The sequence below is a fragment of the Apodemus sylvaticus genome, chromosome 3 (assembly GCF_947179515.1).
Source record: "Apodemus sylvaticus chromosome 3, mApoSyl1.1, whole genome shotgun sequence".
Taxonomy (NCBI): domain Eukaryota; kingdom Metazoa; phylum Chordata; class Mammalia; order Rodentia; family Muridae; genus Apodemus; species Apodemus sylvaticus.
This window is the reverse complement of record NC_067474.1, coordinates 142,905,989-142,926,035: the sequence shown is the minus strand read 5'-3', so window position 1 is coordinate 142,926,035 and position 20,047 is coordinate 142,905,989. Positions and strand designations below refer to the sequence as shown.

At 53.9% G+C, this 20,047-nt stretch overlaps 2 protein-coding genes across 2 annotated transcripts in view; one reads left to right on the top strand and one right to left on the bottom strand.

The window, feature by feature from the left end:
- Positions 1-15,354, top strand: part of Kiaa1522 (KIAA1522 ortholog) — a 29,929-nt gene extending 14,575 nt beyond the window's left edge. The window contains exons 2-7 of the mRNA XM_052177438.1: positions 8,704-8,874; positions 8,956-9,011; positions 9,264-9,384; positions 10,331-10,444; positions 10,529-13,054; positions 13,417-15,354. Coding sequence (XP_052033398.1) covers positions 8,704-8,874; positions 8,956-9,011; positions 9,264-9,384; positions 10,331-10,444; positions 10,529-13,054; positions 13,417-13,439 — 3,011 coding nt within the window. The 3' untranslated portion in view covers positions 13,440-15,354. The remainder of the gene's footprint in view (positions 1-8,703; positions 8,875-8,955; positions 9,012-9,263; positions 9,385-10,330; positions 10,445-10,528; positions 13,055-13,416) is intronic.
- Positions 15,355-15,670: 316 nt separating this feature from the next.
- Yars1 (tyrosyl-tRNA synthetase 1) overlaps positions 15,671-20,047 on the bottom strand; it is a 29,867-nt gene continuing 25,490 nt past the window's right edge. Inside the window, exons 11-13 of the mRNA XM_052177439.1 lie at positions 19,808-20,001; positions 18,408-18,549; positions 15,671-16,507 (exon numbers count right to left, since the gene is read on the bottom strand). Of these exons, the coding sequence (XP_052033399.1) occupies positions 16,397-16,507; positions 18,408-18,549; positions 19,808-20,001 (447 nt within the window). The 3' untranslated portion in view covers positions 15,671-16,396. The remainder of the gene's footprint in view (positions 16,508-18,407; positions 18,550-19,807; positions 20,002-20,047) is intronic.

Here is a 20,047-nt window from a genome sequence, read left to right as displayed (position 1 = left end):
GCCTACAGAAGGTGATTAAGTGTTTGTTGGTTAAGGGCCAGCCAGAGCACAGCCAGGGTTGGACTTAGGCCTGTTTGTTCCTGGGCCTGGACTGCGAGATAGGGCGAGGTCCCTGAAGAGGGATCCAGAGCTGATGTTAAGTGTGCCTTATCAGACTTTATCTTAATGGTCATTAACTCCACTAGAGATTGGAGGAGAGCTCCGGAAGTGGGCAGGGGCACTGAGCAGTTGCTTGCATGCAAAGAACACGGTTTTGCAGCTAGTCAGAGCTGGCTCAAAGCATGACTTTCCTCTGTCTTTACTAGTCATGCGACCTTGAGAAAGTCACTGACCCTTGAGCTGTGTGCCTTAGTGAGATTGGGATCTCCTCAGCTGGGCGTCAGGGATTCTAGTCGCCTCCGTGTCATGAGTGGAGGGCCCTTTCTCTACTGCCCCTGCGCTGGACAGGCCAAGGCCAGCTTTGATCCAGTACTGTGTATTTATGCTGCGTTATATAGCTTTCTTTTCTCTTTCTCTTTTTGGACAGGATTTCACACAGTACAGGCTGGCCTCAAATCCTTCAGGAATTACAGATATAGGCTACTGTGCCTGGTTTTAAGGGGTGACGGGGACCAAACCTAGTGCTTCCTGTAAGCACTCTATCAATTGAGCTACATCTCCAGCCCAGTTTCCTTCTTTCTTTCTTTCTTTCTTTCTTTCTTTCTTTCTTTCTTTCTTTCTTTCTTTCTTTCTTTCTTTCTTTCTCTTTCTTTCTTTCTTTCTTTCTCTCTTTCTTTCTCTTTCTTTCTTTCTTTCTTTCTTTCTTTCTTTCTTTCTTCTTTCTTTCTTTCTTTCTTTCTTTCTTTCTTTCTTTCTTTCTTTCTTTCTTTCTTTCTTTCTTTCTTTCTTCCTTCCTTCCTTCCTTCCTTCCTTCCTTCCTTCCTTCCTTCCTTTCTTTCCTTTCCTCCCTTCCTTCCTTCCTTCCTTCCTTCCTTCCTTCCTTCCTTCCTTCCTTTTTTCTTTCTTTCTTTTTCATGTACATGAGTACACTGTCACTCTCTTCAGACACACCAGAAGAGGGCATCAGATCTCATTACAGATGGTTGTGAGTCACCATGTGGTTGCTGGGAATTGAACTCAGGACCTCTGGAAGAGCAGTCAGTGCTCTTAAACGCCGAGCCATCTCTCCAGTCACCGTTTTTTTCTTTCTTTATGGACAGACAGTGCTGTGTGTCAGACACAGAGCCTCTTACACATGCTGGGCCAGGAGTTCCTCACAGTGAACCTCAGCATAGCTAGCTAGCTCTCTCTCAAGTTACTAATTTACTTCTTTTATGTTTAAGGGTGTTTTGACTGTATGTAGATAGAGACCATTTGTAGATCTGTTCATCATTGTGTGAATTGTGTCCCCAGAAGATCCTCTTGGGACTGGGGTTACAGATGGTTGTGAGTCTCCATCTGGTTGCTGGTAATTGAACTCAGGACCTCTGGAAGAGCAGTCAGTGCTCTTAGCCACGGAGCCATCTCTTTGAGACAGGATCAAACATGTAGAAGTCTTCCGCCTCTGTCTCAAGTGTTGAGATTCTAGATGTCACTACACCAGCTAGTCGAGTGACTTCCTACATTAATCCTACTTTACGGAAGAGCAGACAGAGGCTGCAAGAGACCGTGGTTTACTTGTTCAGAGCCTGGAATTCGATTCTTCTGATTCTTATAGCCCTTTCCCCAATGGATTCATGCTGACTGCTTCTCTGGCATCCATAAAATGGGGCTAATCATACTTTGAAGGAACAAAGGATAGGACTTGAAAAATTCAGAATTCCCTGGCTGACAGGGGTTACTGTGTCATTGTTGGGGCAAATGCTGACCTGGAAACTCCTTAGGACGTTTATTAAGATCCTGTACCGATTCTTCCCAGCATTCCTGCCTGTCCCCCTAGGGCAGGCACCCTGTGGGATGGGATCCTCCCCTCTGCTCCAGGCACTCCCTGCCCCCCCCCCAATATTTACATTAGAACCTGCCTGGCCTGTCAGCTCTGCTCCTGCTGAGGTGGGGCTGGACACTGGGAGAAAGGAAGTAGATTTCTCATCTTCAGAGGTCGGGTGCACCATTTTTTGGTCAGGGTGGGGCTGAGGCTCTGGCTACCCTTTACCCATGAACAGAGTTGGGACAGCTGTGGCATTTTATGTGAGACCCAGATTTAAATGGGGACTCGGTATTTCCTGGTTGGGTGAAGTGAAGTCTGATTCCCAGAGTCTCCTCACGCTCCTTTGTGAAAAGGCAGCGTTCACCTTGCCTGTGGGCAGTGGAAGAGAAAGTGTGGACATCAAGGAACCTCCTTCCCAGTTAGTTATGCTCTGTCCCTCTGGTGTCTTGCTTTTACAGCTACTGACACTTCCGTTCCGCCTTGGCCTCTAGACTGTGTGAAGCCTTCCCTTCCCCCTCTCTTCAGCTTGTTTATTTGTATAGAGAGGGGTTGAGACCAAGAGCCTCCAAACACCCCAGTCCTTGGCCCGCTGGAGAGCTGACCGAAGGCAGAAGAAACAGGAGCAGAGGGTTGGCTAGAGGGTGCCGCCGGCTCCTGAGCAAGGCCACCTGGCCAGCTGTGCCCTCCCCCTCATTCTTCTCTCCTGAGTCAGGCCTGTTCACTTGTGGGTGCGCCACCCCCGCCCCTTGCTCTGGAATGGGGCAGGTTGAGGCCTCACCCCATAGGGGATAATGCCAAGGGAGTAAGCACGCATGCGCACAAGTGAGTGAATGTGGCTCTGGAGGGAGACAGGCTCATGTCCCTATCCCCAGGCTCAGGAAAGCCCCTGGGGAGTAGGTGCACACACCTGCCTTCCTGTTCACGCAGCCACTTGGCAGGCCCTGTGTGGGCCTGCAGTCCTGCCAGTAGGTGAGATGGCTGTAGGCTGGAGTGGCCTGTGTGTGCTTTGTTGGTGTAGGCCTGGATGTGTCTATCCGTCGGAGGAGGTGGCCACAGTGGCATGTTCTCTGGGCACATGCCTCTTCCCCGTTTGCTTCCTGGTGTACCATGCTTGCTGGGCCATGTCAAGGAGCGGCATGTCTTCTTAGATCCGGAGGCCTCCTCCCTCAGGCAGGAGCAGGTCGTCATGGATGCAGAAGCCCCTCCCTCAGGCTGGTGGGGGTGGGGTGGGGCCTTTACCTCAAGGTCTCTGCCCAGGCAGCACCTCTGGACTGTGAGACAAGCCCTGAACTGGGGACTCTTTAAGTGTGGTCCTTAGAAAGCTCCACCCTCCTCTGGTTACCAGCCTTTACAGAGGTGTTCCTCCCTATCAGATACTTAGGCTGCAGAGCCCCTCCCTAATTAGGCCACTGGTCTCTAGACCTATTCCTGGGGTAGCTCAGCAGGTTCTGAGTAGGGGGAGAGGTATTGGGGGCAAGCAGATGTTGTCAGGTGAGAGTCTTGGCTGCCGCTGGGGATTTTGCAGCCAGGACCTTGGATGCCAGTGCTGTCTGAACCTCTGGGCTCATTCACCCTACCTCTAACTTAGCAGGAGCCCAGCCCTTTCTTTCCCTGTGTAGGGGAAGCAGAGGGTGACTGCCCTACACCATTAAAGGCCTAGGAAGCAGCTGAAGGCGCAGGAAGTCTCCTAGCTCCCAAGCCTCCTGGGTCCTGAGTTACTAGGAGAGTTCCTGCCTCCCAGGACTGTAACTTCCACAGGGCAGGAGCAGCTTTTGTCCTCCACCATCACCAGCTATGCTGTAGTCACACACGGGTGTCTAGATAGGAGAGGCTGATGGGTCCAGCCTAGAGGTGGAGGGCCAGGGCATGGACCAAGGCTTCCAGTTTATTGAGATGGCGGAGTCTGCTCATCCCCCACCCCAAGCAGGGAGGCCAGGTGTGTAGCTGACACAGTCAATAGGACGTGACTGTTCCATTTAGCTTGTTCTCAGTGAAAAGGCTCCTGTCACTTACGCAGCGGCCGGGGTGCTCACCTCACTACCTCATTTCCTCATCTGTAACATGGGATGAGAGCGCTACCCTGGGCAGGGAGTGACGCTCGCTACCCTGGGCAGGTCAGCAGAGTGCTCGCTTAGTGTGCAGGAAGCTCTGGGTCTGCTCTCCAGCAGCACATAAGTTGGGTGTTGCAGTGCAAGTCTGTAATCCCAGGGTTTGGGCGGTGCAGGCAGGAGAAGTTCACAGGAGTCGGGAGTCCACATGGTGGAAGGAGAGAGGGAGAACCAGCTCTGATTGTTGTCCTCTGACCTCCACATGTGCATTCACACACACACACACACACACACACACACACACACACACACACACACTAATGTTATTACAAAATAAATTCAAAGTCATCCTTGGCTAGCTAGCATGTTTGAGGTCAGTCTGGGACTGACCCTACATGCTAAAAAGACCCTGTCTAAAAAAAAAGCAGGGTGGTGGTGGCACACACCTTTAATTCTAGCACTCAGGAGGCAGAGCCGTGAATCTCTGAGTTTGAGGCCAGCCTGGTCTACAGAGGGAGAGTTCCAGGATAGCCAGGGATATCTAGAGACCCTGTCTTGAAAAAACAAAACAAAACCAAAAAAAAAAAAAAAAGGAAAGAAAAAAAGTGTCTATTTCTACAATGCATACTTGTAGCATAAAAGTGACGGTACATACCTATCATCCTAGCACTCAGAGGCTGAGGCATGCAGGAGGATTGCCACAAGTTTGACACCAGCCTCAGCTGACATCTATATATCAGGCCAGCCAGGCCTACTTTATTTGTTTACAAAGAAAATAATCAGAAGTGCCTGCCTCTGAGAGAGCTGTGAGAAGCTAGGCTTCACTGCTGCATATCCTGCTCCACAGGGGTTCGTTTGGTTTTTCAAGAAAGGGTTTTTCTGAGCAGCCCAGGCTATCCTGGAACTCACTCTGTAGACTAGGCTGGCCTCGAACTCACAGAGGTCCACCTGCCTGACTAAATGTTTGTTTTCTAGAGTAAGGTTCTAGTTGGTGGTTGAGCAATCTCTTGAAAGACCAGAGATAAATGGGGAAGGAGGGGTAAGGGGGTCTTGCAACTTTAGAACTACTGAATTCTTTGCTCTTCAGGGAGGGTGCAGCCATGGAGGGGTGCAGTGATGGAGGGGTGCAGTGTCACATGAATCTAGGTTGCAGCTCGACACAATTCACAGACCCTTTATTCTCAGCAACTGTGGACTTCCCAGAGGAGCTCATTGTAAATGTCCCTGTTCCCTGCCCAGCTGACTTCCTAGGGTAAGGTCCAGGGGTCACCTGACCTGGCGCCTGCCCTCCTGATCTCCCCTGCCAGTCCCCCCCCCCCTTACTGTTTGCCAGCCGCTCCGTGGTAGAGAAACTCACAACTTTACCTCAAGCCCTTTGCATTAGGCCGTGCCTGCCTGCCTGGAGCCTCGTGATTCGGGAACTTACACCTTGGAACTAGAGTTAGGGGTTATGAGTCACCATGAGGGTGCTGGGAATGGAACCTGTGTCCTCTGCAGGAACAGCCAGTGCTCTTAACCGCTCAGCCAGCTTAGTCACCTCAGCCTCTTTTGTTGTGGTTGTTTTTGTGTTTTTTGCTTTTTTAAGACAGTTTCATTTTGTAGACCAGCCAGTCTAGAACTTGTTACCATCTGTCTGTCATATGCTGAGGACCCAGGTATGCGTCACCACACCTGCTTTGTTTCTTCATTTTATTTTTGTATATGCATGTGTCTGTGCCTCATGTGCCAGTGCCTGAGAAGGCTAGAAGAGGGTTTTGGGTCCTGGAGGGAGTTACACAATGGCTATGAGCTACCCAGTGTGAGTTCTAGAAGCCAACTCCTCAGGAGTAGGAAGCACTTTTAATGGAGTCATCTTTCTTTCCAGCAAACCCCTGCTTCTGCCTCCTTGTGAGACAGGTTCTTGCTGTGTAGTTCAGACTAGCCTGGAAGTCACTATGTAGCCTAAGCTGGCCTTGAATTTACCACTTCTGAGATTATAGGTGTGTGCCACCAAGCCATGCCAGGTGTTGACCTTGCTTTTATGTGAGGTCAGAGGTCACAGCTTGGTGATGGATTTGAAGGTGCATCTGAATCTGAGTCCTTCCCCTCCCTCCCCTTCTTCTCTCCTCCTTCTCCTCCTCCTCCTCCCCCCTGCCTTCCCCTCCCCTCCCTTGACTTTTTTTGCATTCCACCTATGGGCTGTTTCTGGGCTAATTCTTCACTCTGGTGCATGGTGAGCAGGTATTCAGGATGGCTTCTGGAAAGGATACCTGGCTGAAAGAACAGGTCTGTGTTGAATCCCCCTGCCTCTGCTGTTTCTCAGCCTTTCTGATATCACATTGGTGAGGTGGGAAGGAAGTTCTTTAGAAAGCGTGGGGCTGAAATGTGTGAGTGGGGTGACTGTTGCCCTCAGCCACCTGATTCTCCGGGTACCTGGCCAGCCTCAGTTATGTGTTGTGTTCTGAGGGCAGCTCTGTCACTGTTATCCTCACAGGCAGCCCTGGGTTCCTGCCTGCTTGTTCCGTGAGCTGAACTCTTTCCTCAGGAAATTACTTTAATTAGTCATGATGGCCGGGTGTCGGGCATGGGCACTGTGCCAAGTCTGGTCTGGTGGTTCTTCCACCGACCATCTGGCAGCTGGGACCCTTCCGTTGGCTCCGGCACCCAAATGTTTGGACAAGAACTTGGGAGCAGTTAGTGACCCACAGCTAGCACTGTGTCTTTGATACCTCCAGTCACATTCAGTATCCAAGCACCCAGTCCCTGGGTCTCAGTTTCCCTGTATGCTGCTTCGGGGTGGGATAGGAGTGGGGGTGGGGTTAGCAGATGGGCGGGATCTGTGGCAAAGGTGGGAGGAGAACCTGGAGCAGCCCCTCCCCCTCCTGGCCGACCTGTGCCGGGCGGGCGGCTGGCTGTGAGCTTGCTTCGCACCCCTGCGTCCTGAGTCCCCTTGGTCTGGTGCTCTGGGGAGGTTAAGGTGGAGACATCTGCTGCAGACATGGTAGTGTTCCTGGGGCGACACCTTCCAGCGCTTCTTGAGTTCTTTAAGAAGGGTGAGTGGGTGTGGCTGTGGGGGGCAGCCAAAGGGTGACAGCTCCCTTTGCCAGACCCTGAGGTTGGCGGGGATCGAGGCTAGGAGGGGAGACGAGTTGGGGGTGCTGGTTACCCGGCTGGCTGCCGTCTGAGTCTGCAGCCGCGCTTTTGTCCGGCGGCTCTGTCGCTGCCTTTGTCTGAGTGCCGCTTGTTATCCTGGAGGGAGGACCTGGGTGCCTCTGACCTTGGAGTCTGCTGTCCACTGCTCAGATTGCCTTCCTGCTGGGATACCTACCCACTCATTACTGGGTCTAGCTCAGTTTAGAGAGGGGACAGCCCTCTCCGGAGTTATCTCCTCAGTGAGAGGATCTACAGGAGCAGCAAGGACTGCCCGCCCGCCCTGGGAACCACGTTTAGAGAGGGCAGGCTCGAAGGGGAGAGCAGGTGCACGCCTTTGCCTGGGAGCCTGCTGTAGACTTAGGTTCTGACGGTAGGAGCTGTAGATTCTTGTGCTCTTGGAGGGCAGGGGTCCCTTCTGGGAATGCAGAGTTTAGTTCTGGCTTACTGAGCCATTTGCTGTGACTGTAGGAAAACATTTTCCCCTTGAGCCTGTTTCTCCACTCATAAAATCACAGGATGGAGGGGAGACACCTAAGACCTCCTGGGCTCCTCTCAGCTCTGCCTTGGAGTCTCCAGTGGCTTCTTGAGGAAGGTGCTCTGGTGCTGAGGAAAACTGAAGAAAGAAATGGCAGGTGTCTGAGTTGGAGGCCCAGGTCCTGGGGCCGGGCGCTTTAAAGGGCTTGTTTTGTTATGGCTTCTCTTCGGGGGACCGCCAAGGTCACATGACCTTCCCAGCGCTTTTGCTTACGTTGTGGGTTTCATTTAAAGAGGGGCTGGGACTGCAAAGTGCTGACACAGGCCCCGTCCTCAGGGTTAGGTGACTAGCCCCTCTGTGGGCAGAGCCTGTAACAGGATCCTCGGTAATGGAGCCCTGGCTCCTCTGTACCTGGGGCCAGGCCAAGGCCTCCAGGAGAGGCCATACCTGGCCTGTTCCCCCAGGAGAGACTGAGTTCCCAGTGGGAGCTGAGGGGCCTGGTCCCTCCCTCTTCTCCCCTCCCCTGCTTACCCCTCTGGAGTACACCGTATGAGTAAGTAGGTGTCCCTGGCCTATTCCTCCCTCAGGGCTTTCTGGGAATCTGACTGTGGCTGACTGCTCTGGTTTTCCACGGCATCTTCTTGGACTTGGGCCAAGGGACTGTTTGAAGGAAGGTGGTTTGTTTCCCTTTAAAGTGAGGCGTCAGGTCTCGAGGGCTCTGCGTATATTCGGGGTGTCTGTGTGGAACCCCAAGTGGCCCGTGGGTGCAGTTTTAAGTACACTTTGGGTATATGCAGAACGGTATCAGGTAGATCTGTGGAGGCTGGTGGAGCCACGTTCGCTGGTTTATACTTGGGTATTGTTTGTGTGTGATACACTGCTGACGCCTGTAAATGTCGCGTGGATGGAAAGGGCCTGTGTGTTGACCTTGTGTGGTTCCATTGTGTCCTGTGATCACTCAGATCTGTGTGCCCTCTGGTGTAGTGTAGTTAGTGTGTGTACATGGGATAAGTGTCTGTCTAGGCGGTATTGCAGAGGTAGACCTTAGAGGAATGTGCTCTGTATACCTGCATTGCTGTACTTGGGAATCTCCAGCGCCCACAACATGCCTTTCGGCCTCACTTCCTTCTCCATCCCATCAGGCTCTGCCAAGGCTGAGAGTGACAATCGTCAGGGCCCAGGGCCCAGCCAGGGGCCAGGATCTGTAGGAGACGAACACCAGGACAACATTTTCTTCCCCAGTGGGAGACCACCTCATCTGGAAGAGCTGCACACACAGGCCCAGGAGGGGCTCCGCTCCCTACAGCACCAAGGTAAGTCCGGCTCTGTTGGAGTGTTGTTCCCAGCTTCTGGGTCAGGGGCTGAGGCCAACAGACCCTTCTGGTGTCTTCCAGAAAGACAGAAACTGAGCAAGGGTGGCTGGGACCATGGAGACACCCAGAGCATCCAGGTGAGCCCTGTGCCCAGCTCTGCCCTGCTCTTCCCTTCTGGCTTAGCCTTTGGCATGCATGGCTTTGGGCCTTTCTGGACTAGTTTCTTCTGTAGGTGGACGAGGTAGATTAAAGACTTCTGACAGCTAGTGCAGGCTTGCTCAGCTAGTGCAGGCTTGCCCCCTCTGGTACCTGCCGAGAGCTTCCTGACTCTGGGGCATCCACTGGAAGCCTAGAGTAGCCCATCCAAGCTACTCTTATTCCCCCAACAGTCCTCCCGGACGGGCCCGGATGAAGACACCATCTCCTTCTGCAGTCAGAAGTCATACCTGACAGAGAGCTCCACAGCCGAGGACGCCCTCTCCATCCGCTCGGAGATGATCCAGCGCAAAGGTGTGTTGTCATCTGCTGGGATTCCTGGGCAGCGGAGAGAGCTGACAGGGACCATCACATCGCTTTATGTCCTAGTACCTGTGGCTTCCCCTTTTCCTCCTAATCCCAGGCTCTGTGATTCAGTGAATGTACCAGGCAGTACTCTTTCCTTTATCCTCTTGGAAGTTCATGGTGGACACTGGCCCAAAGCAAGATAGTGAAGGGTTTGGGAACCCTGATTTGTGGTGACTTAGTTGCAGCATGACCAGGAATATAAACCCTTCACAGCTCCGAGTGTCTGACTGACGTTCTATAGAAGCTAAAGGGATTGACTTTATTTATTTATTTATTGAAAGGACACTAGCTGTCTTCAGACACACCAGAAGAGGGCGTCAGATCTCTTTACGGATGGTTGTGAGCCACCATGTGGGTGCTGGGATTTGAACTCAGGACCTTTGGAAGAACAGTCAGTGCTCTTACTCACTGAGCCTTCTCTGCAGCCCCGGGATGGACTTTTAATATGGCTCCGTTGGTATTATGTTTGTCCTTGCAGGCAAGACAGTCCCTGGGGACCCTATGTAACAGTGTGGAGGTGCACACCTGTAATCCTAGTGCTTAGGAAATAGAGGTAGGAGGATCAGGAATTCAAGGTCTTCCTCAGCTACACAGCGAGTTAGATAGAGGCTGACCTGCATCGTATGATATCCCTATCTCAAGACAAAAGCCAAAGGATTGGCTAGGGACTGCCTCAGAGGGCCTACGGAAGGCATGTGTAACCCCTTGCTCCAAAAAGTTGGGACATTTGCCTCACTGGAATGAGTATTAGCCATTTAACATGATGATATAATTTGTTCACTAAGTAGTTCATTAGTAAAGTTCTCTAGTACTTTATTAGTCCTAAGCTATGTCTACAGAGTGCTCAGGGGCTTGCTCTAACGGGTTTTCTCCCCCTGGACTGACTCCGTAGGCTCCACCTTCAGACCCCATGACTCATTTCCCAAATCTGGGAAGTCGGGCCGGCGGCGGCGGGAGCGGAGGAGCACGGTGCTGGGGCTGCCTCAGCACGTGCAGAAGGAGCTCGGTGAGCCTTTGTCAGGGGGCCGCGTGGTGGACAGCGGGAGCCCGTCCAGCCCCTTTGCCGACCCCATCTCCTTGTCTATTTCAGGCCTGCGGAACAACCGCGAGGCCCCAGGCACTCCACAGCCTCATGGTTCACGGGACGCTGTCCGCATCCCCACAGTGGATGGTCGCCCAGCTGGCCTGGCCTTAGGGACAGGGGTCCGGGTGTCCCTGCAGGCTCTGGAGGCAGAAACAGAGGCTGGCACTGATGCAGAGGCTATCATACAGCGACACATCGACCGTGTTTACCGTGATGACACGCTTGTTGGCCGATCCACGGGAGCCAGGCCGCCGCCCTTGACGAGGCCCATGTCCCTCGCAGTGCCTGGACTGACTGGAGGAGCAGGATCTCCAGAGCCACTGAGCCCAGCCATGTCCATCTCACCCCAGGCCACCTACTTGTCGAAGCTGATCCCGCATGCTGTGCTGCCACCCACGGTGGATGTGGTGGCCCTGGGCCGCAGCAGCCTGCGCACCCTGAGCCGGTGCAGCCTGCTGTCCGCTAGCCCGGCTTCGGTTCGCTCACTGGGCCGCTTCTCCTCCGCTTCGAGTCCACGGCCCCGCAGCCGCAACGCTTCCTCGTCCAGTGACAACTGGAGCCACTCCCAGTCCTCCGAGACCATTGTGTCTGATGGGTCCACACTCTCCTCCAAGGGGGGCTCCGAGGGCCAGCCAGAGGGCTCCGTAGCTGGCAATAATGTGGTGCCCCCTCCTCCAGGGGGTAGCGGGAGGGGCTCCCCCAGCGGGGGGAGCACTGCTGAGGCCTCCGACACGGCCAGCATCCGAAGCAGTGGGCAGCTGTCCGGCAGGAGTGTGTCCCTGCGGAAGATGAAACGGCCTCCCCCGCCTCCCCGCCGGACCTACTCCCTCCATCAGCGAGGCTCCGCAGTGCCTGATGGGCCTTTAGGGTTACCACCCAAACCTGAGCGAAAGCAGCAGCCACAGCTGCCTCGCCCGCCCACCACGGGTGGGGCTTCAGGGGTGGGGGCGGCAGTATCTTGTCCACCCAGCACGGCGGGCACCTGGGGCTCTGGCTTGTCCCCAGGTGGCTCCAGGCGTCCCCCGCGGTCCCCAGAACGGACACTTTCACCCTCAAGTGGGTACTCGAGCCAAAGCGGTACCCCAACTCTCCCTCCCAAGGGTCTGGCGGTTGCCCCTCCTTCCCCAGGCAAGGCTCAGCCCCCCAAATCAGATCGAGTGGCATCCCTTCGGTCTCCTGGGGCCTCTGTATCCTCCTCCCTCACATCTCTGTGCTCCTCTTCTTCAGACCCTAATCCTTTAGACCGCTCTGGCCCACAGATGTCCACCCCCCTGAGTGACAGGTTTGTCATACCTCCTCATCCTAAGGTGCCTGCTCCCTTCTCTCCACCACCCTCCAAGTCCAAGAGCCCCAACCACGCTGCTCCTGCTGCTGTGGCTGCCCCTGCTGTGGCTGCTCCTGCTGCTGTGGCTGCCCCTGCTGTGGCTCCTGGGCCAGTGTCCACCATCGACGCCAGTCCCGCATCCCCTTCCATGCCACAGACAACCTCGACTCCAGCCCAGGAGTCTCCCATGGCCTCCAAAGACCAGTCACCCCCACCATCCCCACCCCCCTCTTACCATCCACCCCCACCACCTACTAAGAAGCAGGAGGTGCTTGAGGTCGCACCTCCTCCGGAAACTGCTGAGGAGATCCTTCCAGATCCGAGCTGGCCACCACCACCACCACCTGCGCCGGAGGAACAGGACCTGTCGATGGCTGACTTTCCCCCGCCTGAGGAGGTCTTCTTCTCAGCAGGCCCTGAGCCCGGCCCCCTGGAGCCCTGCAGCTCCGAGGCTGCCATCCCTCCAGCTGCTAGCTTGTCCCAACCCCCTCCCCCGGCTCCGCCGGCTCCACCTCCAGTTAGCTCTGTGTCAGAACCTCCGGCCAAGCTCGCTCAGAAGGACTCGGTGGGCAAGAACTGCGGCGCTCCCGGGGAGGACGCCAGCTCACCCCTGGTCACACCCTCGCTCCTGCAGATGGTCCGGCTTCGCTCTGTGGAGGCTATCACAGGGGTTCCGACTCCTCCTCCGGGCTCATCAGCCCCTCAGAAGCCTCTGCGAAGAGCCCTGTCTGGGCGGGCCAGCCCGGTGCCTGCTCCCTCCTCTGGGCTCCATGCTGCTGTCAGGCTCAAGGCCTCCAGTCTGGCTGCCGGTGAGAATCCTGGAAGTGCTCTGTCCACTGGAGCACCAGAGGCCGAGCCTCGGTCGCCACAGTCTCCTGCCTCCAAGGCCAGCTTTATTTTCTCCAAGGGCACGAAAAAACTGCAGCTTGAGAGGCCCGTGTCCCCTGAGGCCCAGGCTGACCTCCAGCGGAATCTGGTGGCTGAACTAAGGAGCATTTCAGAGCAGCGGCCACCCCAGGCCCAGAAGAAGCCTTCCAAGGCCCCCCCACCCGTGGCCCGCAAACCCTCGGTGGGAGTCCCTCCTGCCTCCCCCAGTTTTCCCAGGGCGGAGTCTCTTACTGCGCCATCCACCAATGGGCTCCCTCACGCTGAGGACAGGACTAAGGGAGAGCTGGCAGCTCCAGAGAAGATGGCGCCCCCTGGTTCAGGTACTGTGGGCACTGCACAATCCGTTCTCTGAGGCCCACCACAGTGAGCATGTACTTGGATCTATAAAACGGTTCTGGTTTTGAGATACCAAGTGGACTGCCTTCAAACTACTGATAGGAATCTGAGCTGGGAGGACACACGCTTTGGCTGCTGTCCCGAGTAAATTCCAGTTTTGTCACGTTATCTCCCATCTCAGGTTTAAAATGGGGCGTAGGTACCCATGTTACCGTCAGTCCGTAAAGTGTCTAGCCTAGTGTCAGTGAAGTGAGCCTTTCGGGATACAGAAAGGTTGGGTGAGGTGAGTTTTGGGGTTTTTGTCAGAACCCAGCTGTGAGGCTTGCTGAATGTCCTCTCCTCACAGATCCGCCGAAGAAACTGGTCTGACCGTCATCACTCAACTGGCACTGCTGACCCATCCCAGGGATACAGTCTCTCAGGGACCCGAGCAGCTCCAAGGAAGAGAGGATCTGGCAGACACAACCTAAGACAGGATGCCTGCGGCCTTAATCTCCACAGCCTTCCATGTTTATGCAAGCCTGGTGTTGCCCGCCCTCCCAAGTTACCCCTCCCCCCATGCCTTTTCCTGAAAGGATCACTTCCAGAAGCCCTTCAGCCTTGGCCTTAGCCTCCTCTTGAAGGTAGCTGGTGGGAGTGAGTGGCTGTGCCCTGCCCCCACCCCGGGCCCCAAGGCCACTGCGGTGGGAGGAAGCAGAATATGTGTTTATTTTGTTCTGTGTCTGAAATCATGTCTGTTGTAGTCCAGAATCAAAGCACTTTGCAAAGTGGCTGCATGTCCATCCTCCAAGGCTCATGAAGCCGGATTCCAAGAGCCTGTTTACACGCTGGTAGCCAGCCCCCAGCTGGGACCCGTCTGTCCACTCTGCCAATCCAGTCCACTCCTTTCCTTAGTTCTTGGAGATGGGCAAGTCTCTCATCCCCACAGGCTTCCCGGGCTGCTGGCAGGAGTGGGGCTGTGGAATTCCAAAGCACAAAAGGTACAGTCGAGGCTAGTCTTCCTGTGCCTTAACTTACCACCAACCACTCTCCTGCCTTCAGTTCTGTCAGGTGCTCCTTCTTGGGGGACTCACGGGTGAGGAGAGAATCCAGAGGGGGCCGTGGGCACTGCACTAAGAAACCAAAAACCAGACTGGAGTAGGGAGCCATCTGGGATCTTGGCATTCTGAGCGCCTGTCCTGTGACACTTGATTGTGTTTGGGTGGATGGGCACAGCCTCAGAGCCACATCATGGGATGTGTCCGTTTCAGCTTGGCAGGAAATACTGCCAAGGTATGGGGAGAGTCTGGCAGGGACTTGCTGGGCAGTGGGCCCGGGCCTATTCCTCAGATTCTTTCTCTGACCTGTCTCCTCTTTGGTGCATGTCCTATCTCCAGCTACCTTTCTGCCAGGTTGGGGGAGCTGAGGCTTTGTGGCCAGGATGGGAAGCCAAAGGCTTATGTTACCCCAGGGTCTTCTCTAGAAGAGGGGCTAAGCCGTGATCTTTTGAGCAGGCAGGTGGCTATCCCCAGACAGCAGCCTCTGCTATATGAATTTCTCTTCCTGGAATCTCATGAGTTGTTTCAGCTTGTACCAGCTTGAGGTAAGCTGGAGATCCTGTAGGCCCAATGCCTTTGCCTCCTTCAGGGCCACCCCTTGAGTCTTTGTAACAGGGGCTTGAGCCTGGCAAGAGATCTTGCCTTTAGCTTCTCCACTACCAAGAAAGGAGCCACACACTACCCATTCCTGACTGATGGGGTAGCGCACGGGCTCCCTAAGCCCTTGCTAGGGCTGCTTGTCTGTTGCTCTGTCTTTTCCTTGTCCAGTGTGTGATGGGGAGCAGCTGCCGGGTGGACATTACTGGGAGGACAATTAAAGTGAGCACCGTTCTGCCCCAGGATCCCGGACTGGTCAGAACCCCATGGAGCCAGGCCCTGGCAGTGCTCTGGGAGCTGTCGTGGGAAAGTAGGCCCTGCCTTTCGCTCTTGCCCTGGCTTGGGTTGTGTGTTTCCCCACTGGGCGGGCAGAGTACAAAGAAGGAAGGAGAGTCTGAGAGGTAGAATCTCTGTACTGTGGGGTAAAGGAGCTTGACCTTGTGCAAATGGAGAGACCAAAAGCCTCTGATTTTTAATTTGCATAAAAATGTTAGAAGAGAGAAATATATATATATATATATTTCCTTACTTTTGAGTCTTTGATATGTCTATATAAACAATCTTTCCCGATTCCTTCTCCTGAAGCTTGAGTGAGACACATGACAAAGTTGTGTTTCATTAAAAGGTATTAATTAAATGATTGAAACTTGGCTGTTGACTGCTGTTTTCCAGACATTGGCAGCAGGTGATCCCTGCTGATGTGGTAACAAGGTTTGAGGACCGCATACCTTATGCTAGCACGAACCTAAGGCCCAGGCTAATAAACCGCAAAGGATCTGGCTGCAGGAGACAGGCCAGTTCTCGGGCCCACACAGGAGATGGTGTCCTGCCTGCTGCAAGCACTGACCAAAAAGGGGATCTTAGTACTGACCAAGGGGACACTCAGGATACCTGTCTGTCTCATCCTAACGTATTCCCAGGTTAGGTGAGCATAGCAGCCGCAGTTCACGAGAGTCCACCCAGAAGTCCTTGTTCAGACACTTTATTGGAGTTTGACAGTGGCGGGTTAGTGATTTGATTGAGATGCCTTATGAAATATCTCACATTCTGAAGCTCCACAGTGTCAGGCCATGTCCATCCTGCTGCCAACACAGCTGGTTTGTTTAGGAGTACCCAACCCAGCCAGATCAAGGGAACCCCAAGAGAGCAGGGGCAAATCCTGCCTCTGGTGCCAAGCCTCAAGGTAGGCAAGGCTGGAGAGCGGAGAGCGCTGCCAGCCCTGGGATGCTTGGGAGCCCTCTAGGCTCTGTTTCCCCTTCTTTTCAATCCCACAATTTCCTGACAGGGAGAAGCTGTAATTAGCCCAGACCAGGCACGCATCTCAGCAAGTACAGCTGCAGGGGAACCCCAGGGAAACTTGGGAACCAGTGCTTTTCCAATTACAAGGACCGTGGAATAAACTTTCTCTGTGGGTTCTATTGAAACCAGACTTCTCGAGTCAGCTGCCAGGGGAAGAGGGCAGAGCAGGCTGCTGCTGGGTGCTGGGCGGGCGGCATATCCTCAGCCCAGGCGCTCTGCCTCCTTTCAGCCAGGCGGGGTGATCCCGCACGGTAGGTAGGAAGGTGAGCGTCCCTTTCCAAGTCCTGCAGCTAGTCAGCAGTTCAGACCCGGTGCTTCAGTGTCCTGAGATGGGAGCAGGTGAGATGTGGCGAGTGGAGCCGGCAGACGGGACAGCGGAGGACACCGAGCTGGCTAGCTGATGTTACCCCCTTTTAGTGATTTACAGGAGACGGACCCCAGCTTGGTCATGAAGTTGGCTTGCCTCCACTGTGCGATGCACTCCTCAGAAATTTTAAAGTCAGCCTAAACAAGACAGATGACAAATAAGTAAAATAATGTCATGATGGCGGGAACAATGTTCTCAGATTATTAGCATAAGCCGGCCCAACTTTTCTGTTTGGTTGAGACAGGGTCTCCCTGAGTAGTCCTCCTAGTTGTCCTGGAACTCACTGTGTAGACCAGGCTGGTCTCCAAATTCACAGAGCTCTGCCTGCCCCAGCTCCCAAGTGCTGGGTTAAAGGCGTGCACCATACACCTGAGCCCAGCCTCTCAGCACAACCCCCAAAGGCTTCTATGTTCTTACCCTCTGATAAACACACTTATATCCATGAGTAGGGACAAAGACCTCCAGACTGCTGATGCCACTGCAGCCCCAGCGTGCGCTGTGATGCTACAGGCCACACCCTGACAGCCGTGTGATCCCTATCGCAAGGTGCTCCAGGCCGGCTCCAGCAGGCTAATAGTGAGCACAGCACACTGTGGGCATGATCCCCGCCACTGTTTAACATGAGATGTCTTCAGACATAAGAAGCAGATGAACATGAATGCCCCTTTATCCAGCAAAAGACCAGAAGGAAACAGTTGCGGACTATTTTAGTAGTTTTGAGACAGGTCACTGTGTAGTCCTGGCTGGCCCAGACCTCCTTATATAAGCTAGACTGGCATGAACTCCGGCAGTCCTCCCCCCTCTGTCTCTGGACTTACAGTGTAGGCACCAACACATCCAGCAGGACTGGACAGTCTCCTCATTTTTGGCCGTATTTAAGATAGTTCTGTGGCGTCTGTTCTGTGGAGGGAGCTAATGTGCTATGTGGATGCAACCTGGGCATGTAGGACAGTGCCTGACAAGCGAGCAGGCGAGCCCAGGGCCACCTGTGCGCACTCGTGAGTGCTCTGAGGTCAAGGTGGGTAAGAGGGTCTGCTTCCCTTTCTTCGTGTGCTGTGGGATGGAGGGTCAAAGCAGAGCCCTTTGCCACACCTGCCCTTGGCTCCATGATTTCCGGTGACCCTGACTGTCTCAGCAGGCATCTTGCTAGGTAAGATGTGGATAACCTCCCGTCGGCTGCTCTCAGACTGGGTCAGTCAAATGGACAAGGAAGTGTCTCAAGTCTTCCCTCAGTGCTTTATGTCAGCACTCGGCCTATGTAGGGTCCTGAGACTAAGCTCCTCACTCAGCTCTGAAGGAGGCAGAGAGGTCATCTGCAGGAAGTCTTACTGGGGAAGGGGCAGCTGCTGACTCAGTAACCGCACACTGGGGCAGCCTGGGCAAGGGAAACAGCACGCTGGGGCAGCCTGGGCAAGGAGGGACTGCTGTGGGCTGATAGGATGCTGCATGTGTCCTATAGCTAAAATTGGTTTCTCAAGGTGTTGGTCCCCCTTGAGAAGATGCTCACACGTACTCAAGTGATGCCATGTGAACCTCCTCCCCAATTTAACTGGTCAATAAAAGGCTAGACCTGTGATTGGGCAGTGGAGGGAGTAAGGTGGGAATGGAGGTTTGAGAGGAGGTTGCAGGGAAGGGAAGAGGAGGATAGACAGAGAGGAAGAAGACAATGGATCAGAGCCTCATGGCCAGGAGAAACAGCAAGTAACAAGGGGTTTTACAACTGGGGAATAAGTTAGAATAGCCCTAGATCTGCCCAGTCTAGGCATCTGGCTTATAAATAACATCTGGATTGCGTGTCTTTTATACAGCCTTACTGGAGAGATGACTCAATGGTTAAGAGCACTGACTGCTCTTTCAGAGGTCCTGAGTTCAACACCCAGCAACCACATGGTGGCTCACAACCATCTGTAATGGGTTTGATGCCCTCCCTCTTCTGGGGTGTCTGAAGGCAGCTACAGTGTACTCATATATATGTAAATAAATTATAAAAAAATCAAAACAAACATTATTTCCAACAACAGAGCAATAGCGCTTTACCTGCAGCTTCTCAAAGACTTTCTTCTTGGGCTTGAGCTCCTCGTCTGGTTGGCCCTTCTCATAGCCCTGTACAAACACCCGCTCACCGGGAGCAGAGCCGACGGGAGGATCCAGAGGTTCAACCTGGCGGCTTGCCCCGTCTCTGGAAAAACACAAGAGGAAAAGGCAAGATGATGGATCTCCCAGCAGCTGTGGGTGTTAAACTGAGCTGGGCCCTAAAGGGATTTAGGATGCCCTCAGCATTGTAGCCCAGAAGGTCCCCACCCCCTTTCCACATCTCTGAACATAGAACCAGGACTTTCTTTTTCTGGGAGGTTACCTCTAAATCTCCAGCAAGGCCTTTGCCCATAGTTATAATATGCCTACATCCTGGCTCCACCTCTTTCTAGTAGTGAGACACCTTCAGTTATGCCTGCTTGCAGAGTCTCGTGTAGCCCAGGCTATACCTGAACTTGTCATGTAACTGAGTTGGTTCTCAGGCTGCTGCTTCCCCAGCGCTAGGCTGTCGGTGTGGATCGCCATGCGCACATTTCTGAGGTGCTGGAGATCAAACCCGTTTCATGGCAGCCAAGCCTGAGCTCCACCCTTGCATTTGGTGAGACAGGCTCTCACCGTGTAGCTCAGCCTGGCCTGGACCTTGGCGCAAACCAGGCTTATTAAAGAGACCCCTCCCCCTTTGTCTCTCAAGTGCCATGATTAAGGCGGGTGCTGCTGTGCCCAGTATCCACTAACTTTTATTTTACTCTTGATTATGTATTTAATTACCCCCCTTCCCCCAAGACAGGATTTCTTTTGTTGCCCTGGCTCTCCTGGAACTTGCCCTATAGACCAGGATGGCTTCAGATTCAGAGATCCTCCTGCCTCTGTTTCCAAGTGCTGGGATTAAGGTGTGTACCACCACCACCACCACCTGGCAATTTTCTTTTTTTAAGGCAGGACTCTTACTATGTAACTCTGGAACTCACAATGTACACCAGCCCTGCCTCTGCCTGTGCTTCCCAAGAGCTGGGATTAAAGTGCATAGGAATAAAGCCCGTGTGGTTTTATTTAACAGTTTATCTGTAGGCAAATGTCTCACTCCCAGGACCTGTACAGCAGCCCCTTTAAGCCTCATCTTTTAGCATCAACAAGGAAGGTAGCCGTTTTCTTAGGGCTTTTTTGGGGGGGGGGTGGATTTATTTTTTTTTCGAGACAGGGTTTCTCTGTATAGCCTTGGCTGTCCTGGAGCTCACTCTGTAGACCAGGCTGGCCTCGAACTCAGAAATCCACCTGCCTCTGCCTCCCAAGTGCTGGGATTACAGGCGTGCACAAGGCATACAGAAAGGCATCCACCCCACAGGCTAATCCTCTAGGCTCTTGCCTTCCCCTGGCCGTGGCCCTGCCCCCCAATCCTCACTCACACAGAGGCACATAGCAGCATGCCCTGGGAGTCCACGCCTCTCATCTTCTGGGGTTTCAGGTTACACAGCACTACCACCAGCCTGTCCTGGAGTTCTTCTTTGGGCACAAACTGTACAAGGCCGCTCACCACAGTCCTGGGCTCAGGTTCCCCCACATCAATCCTCTCCACATACAGGCTATCTGCATCCGGATGCTGCCAACAAGAGATTCTTGTCAGAGGCCAGAGAGCTCCGTGGGGA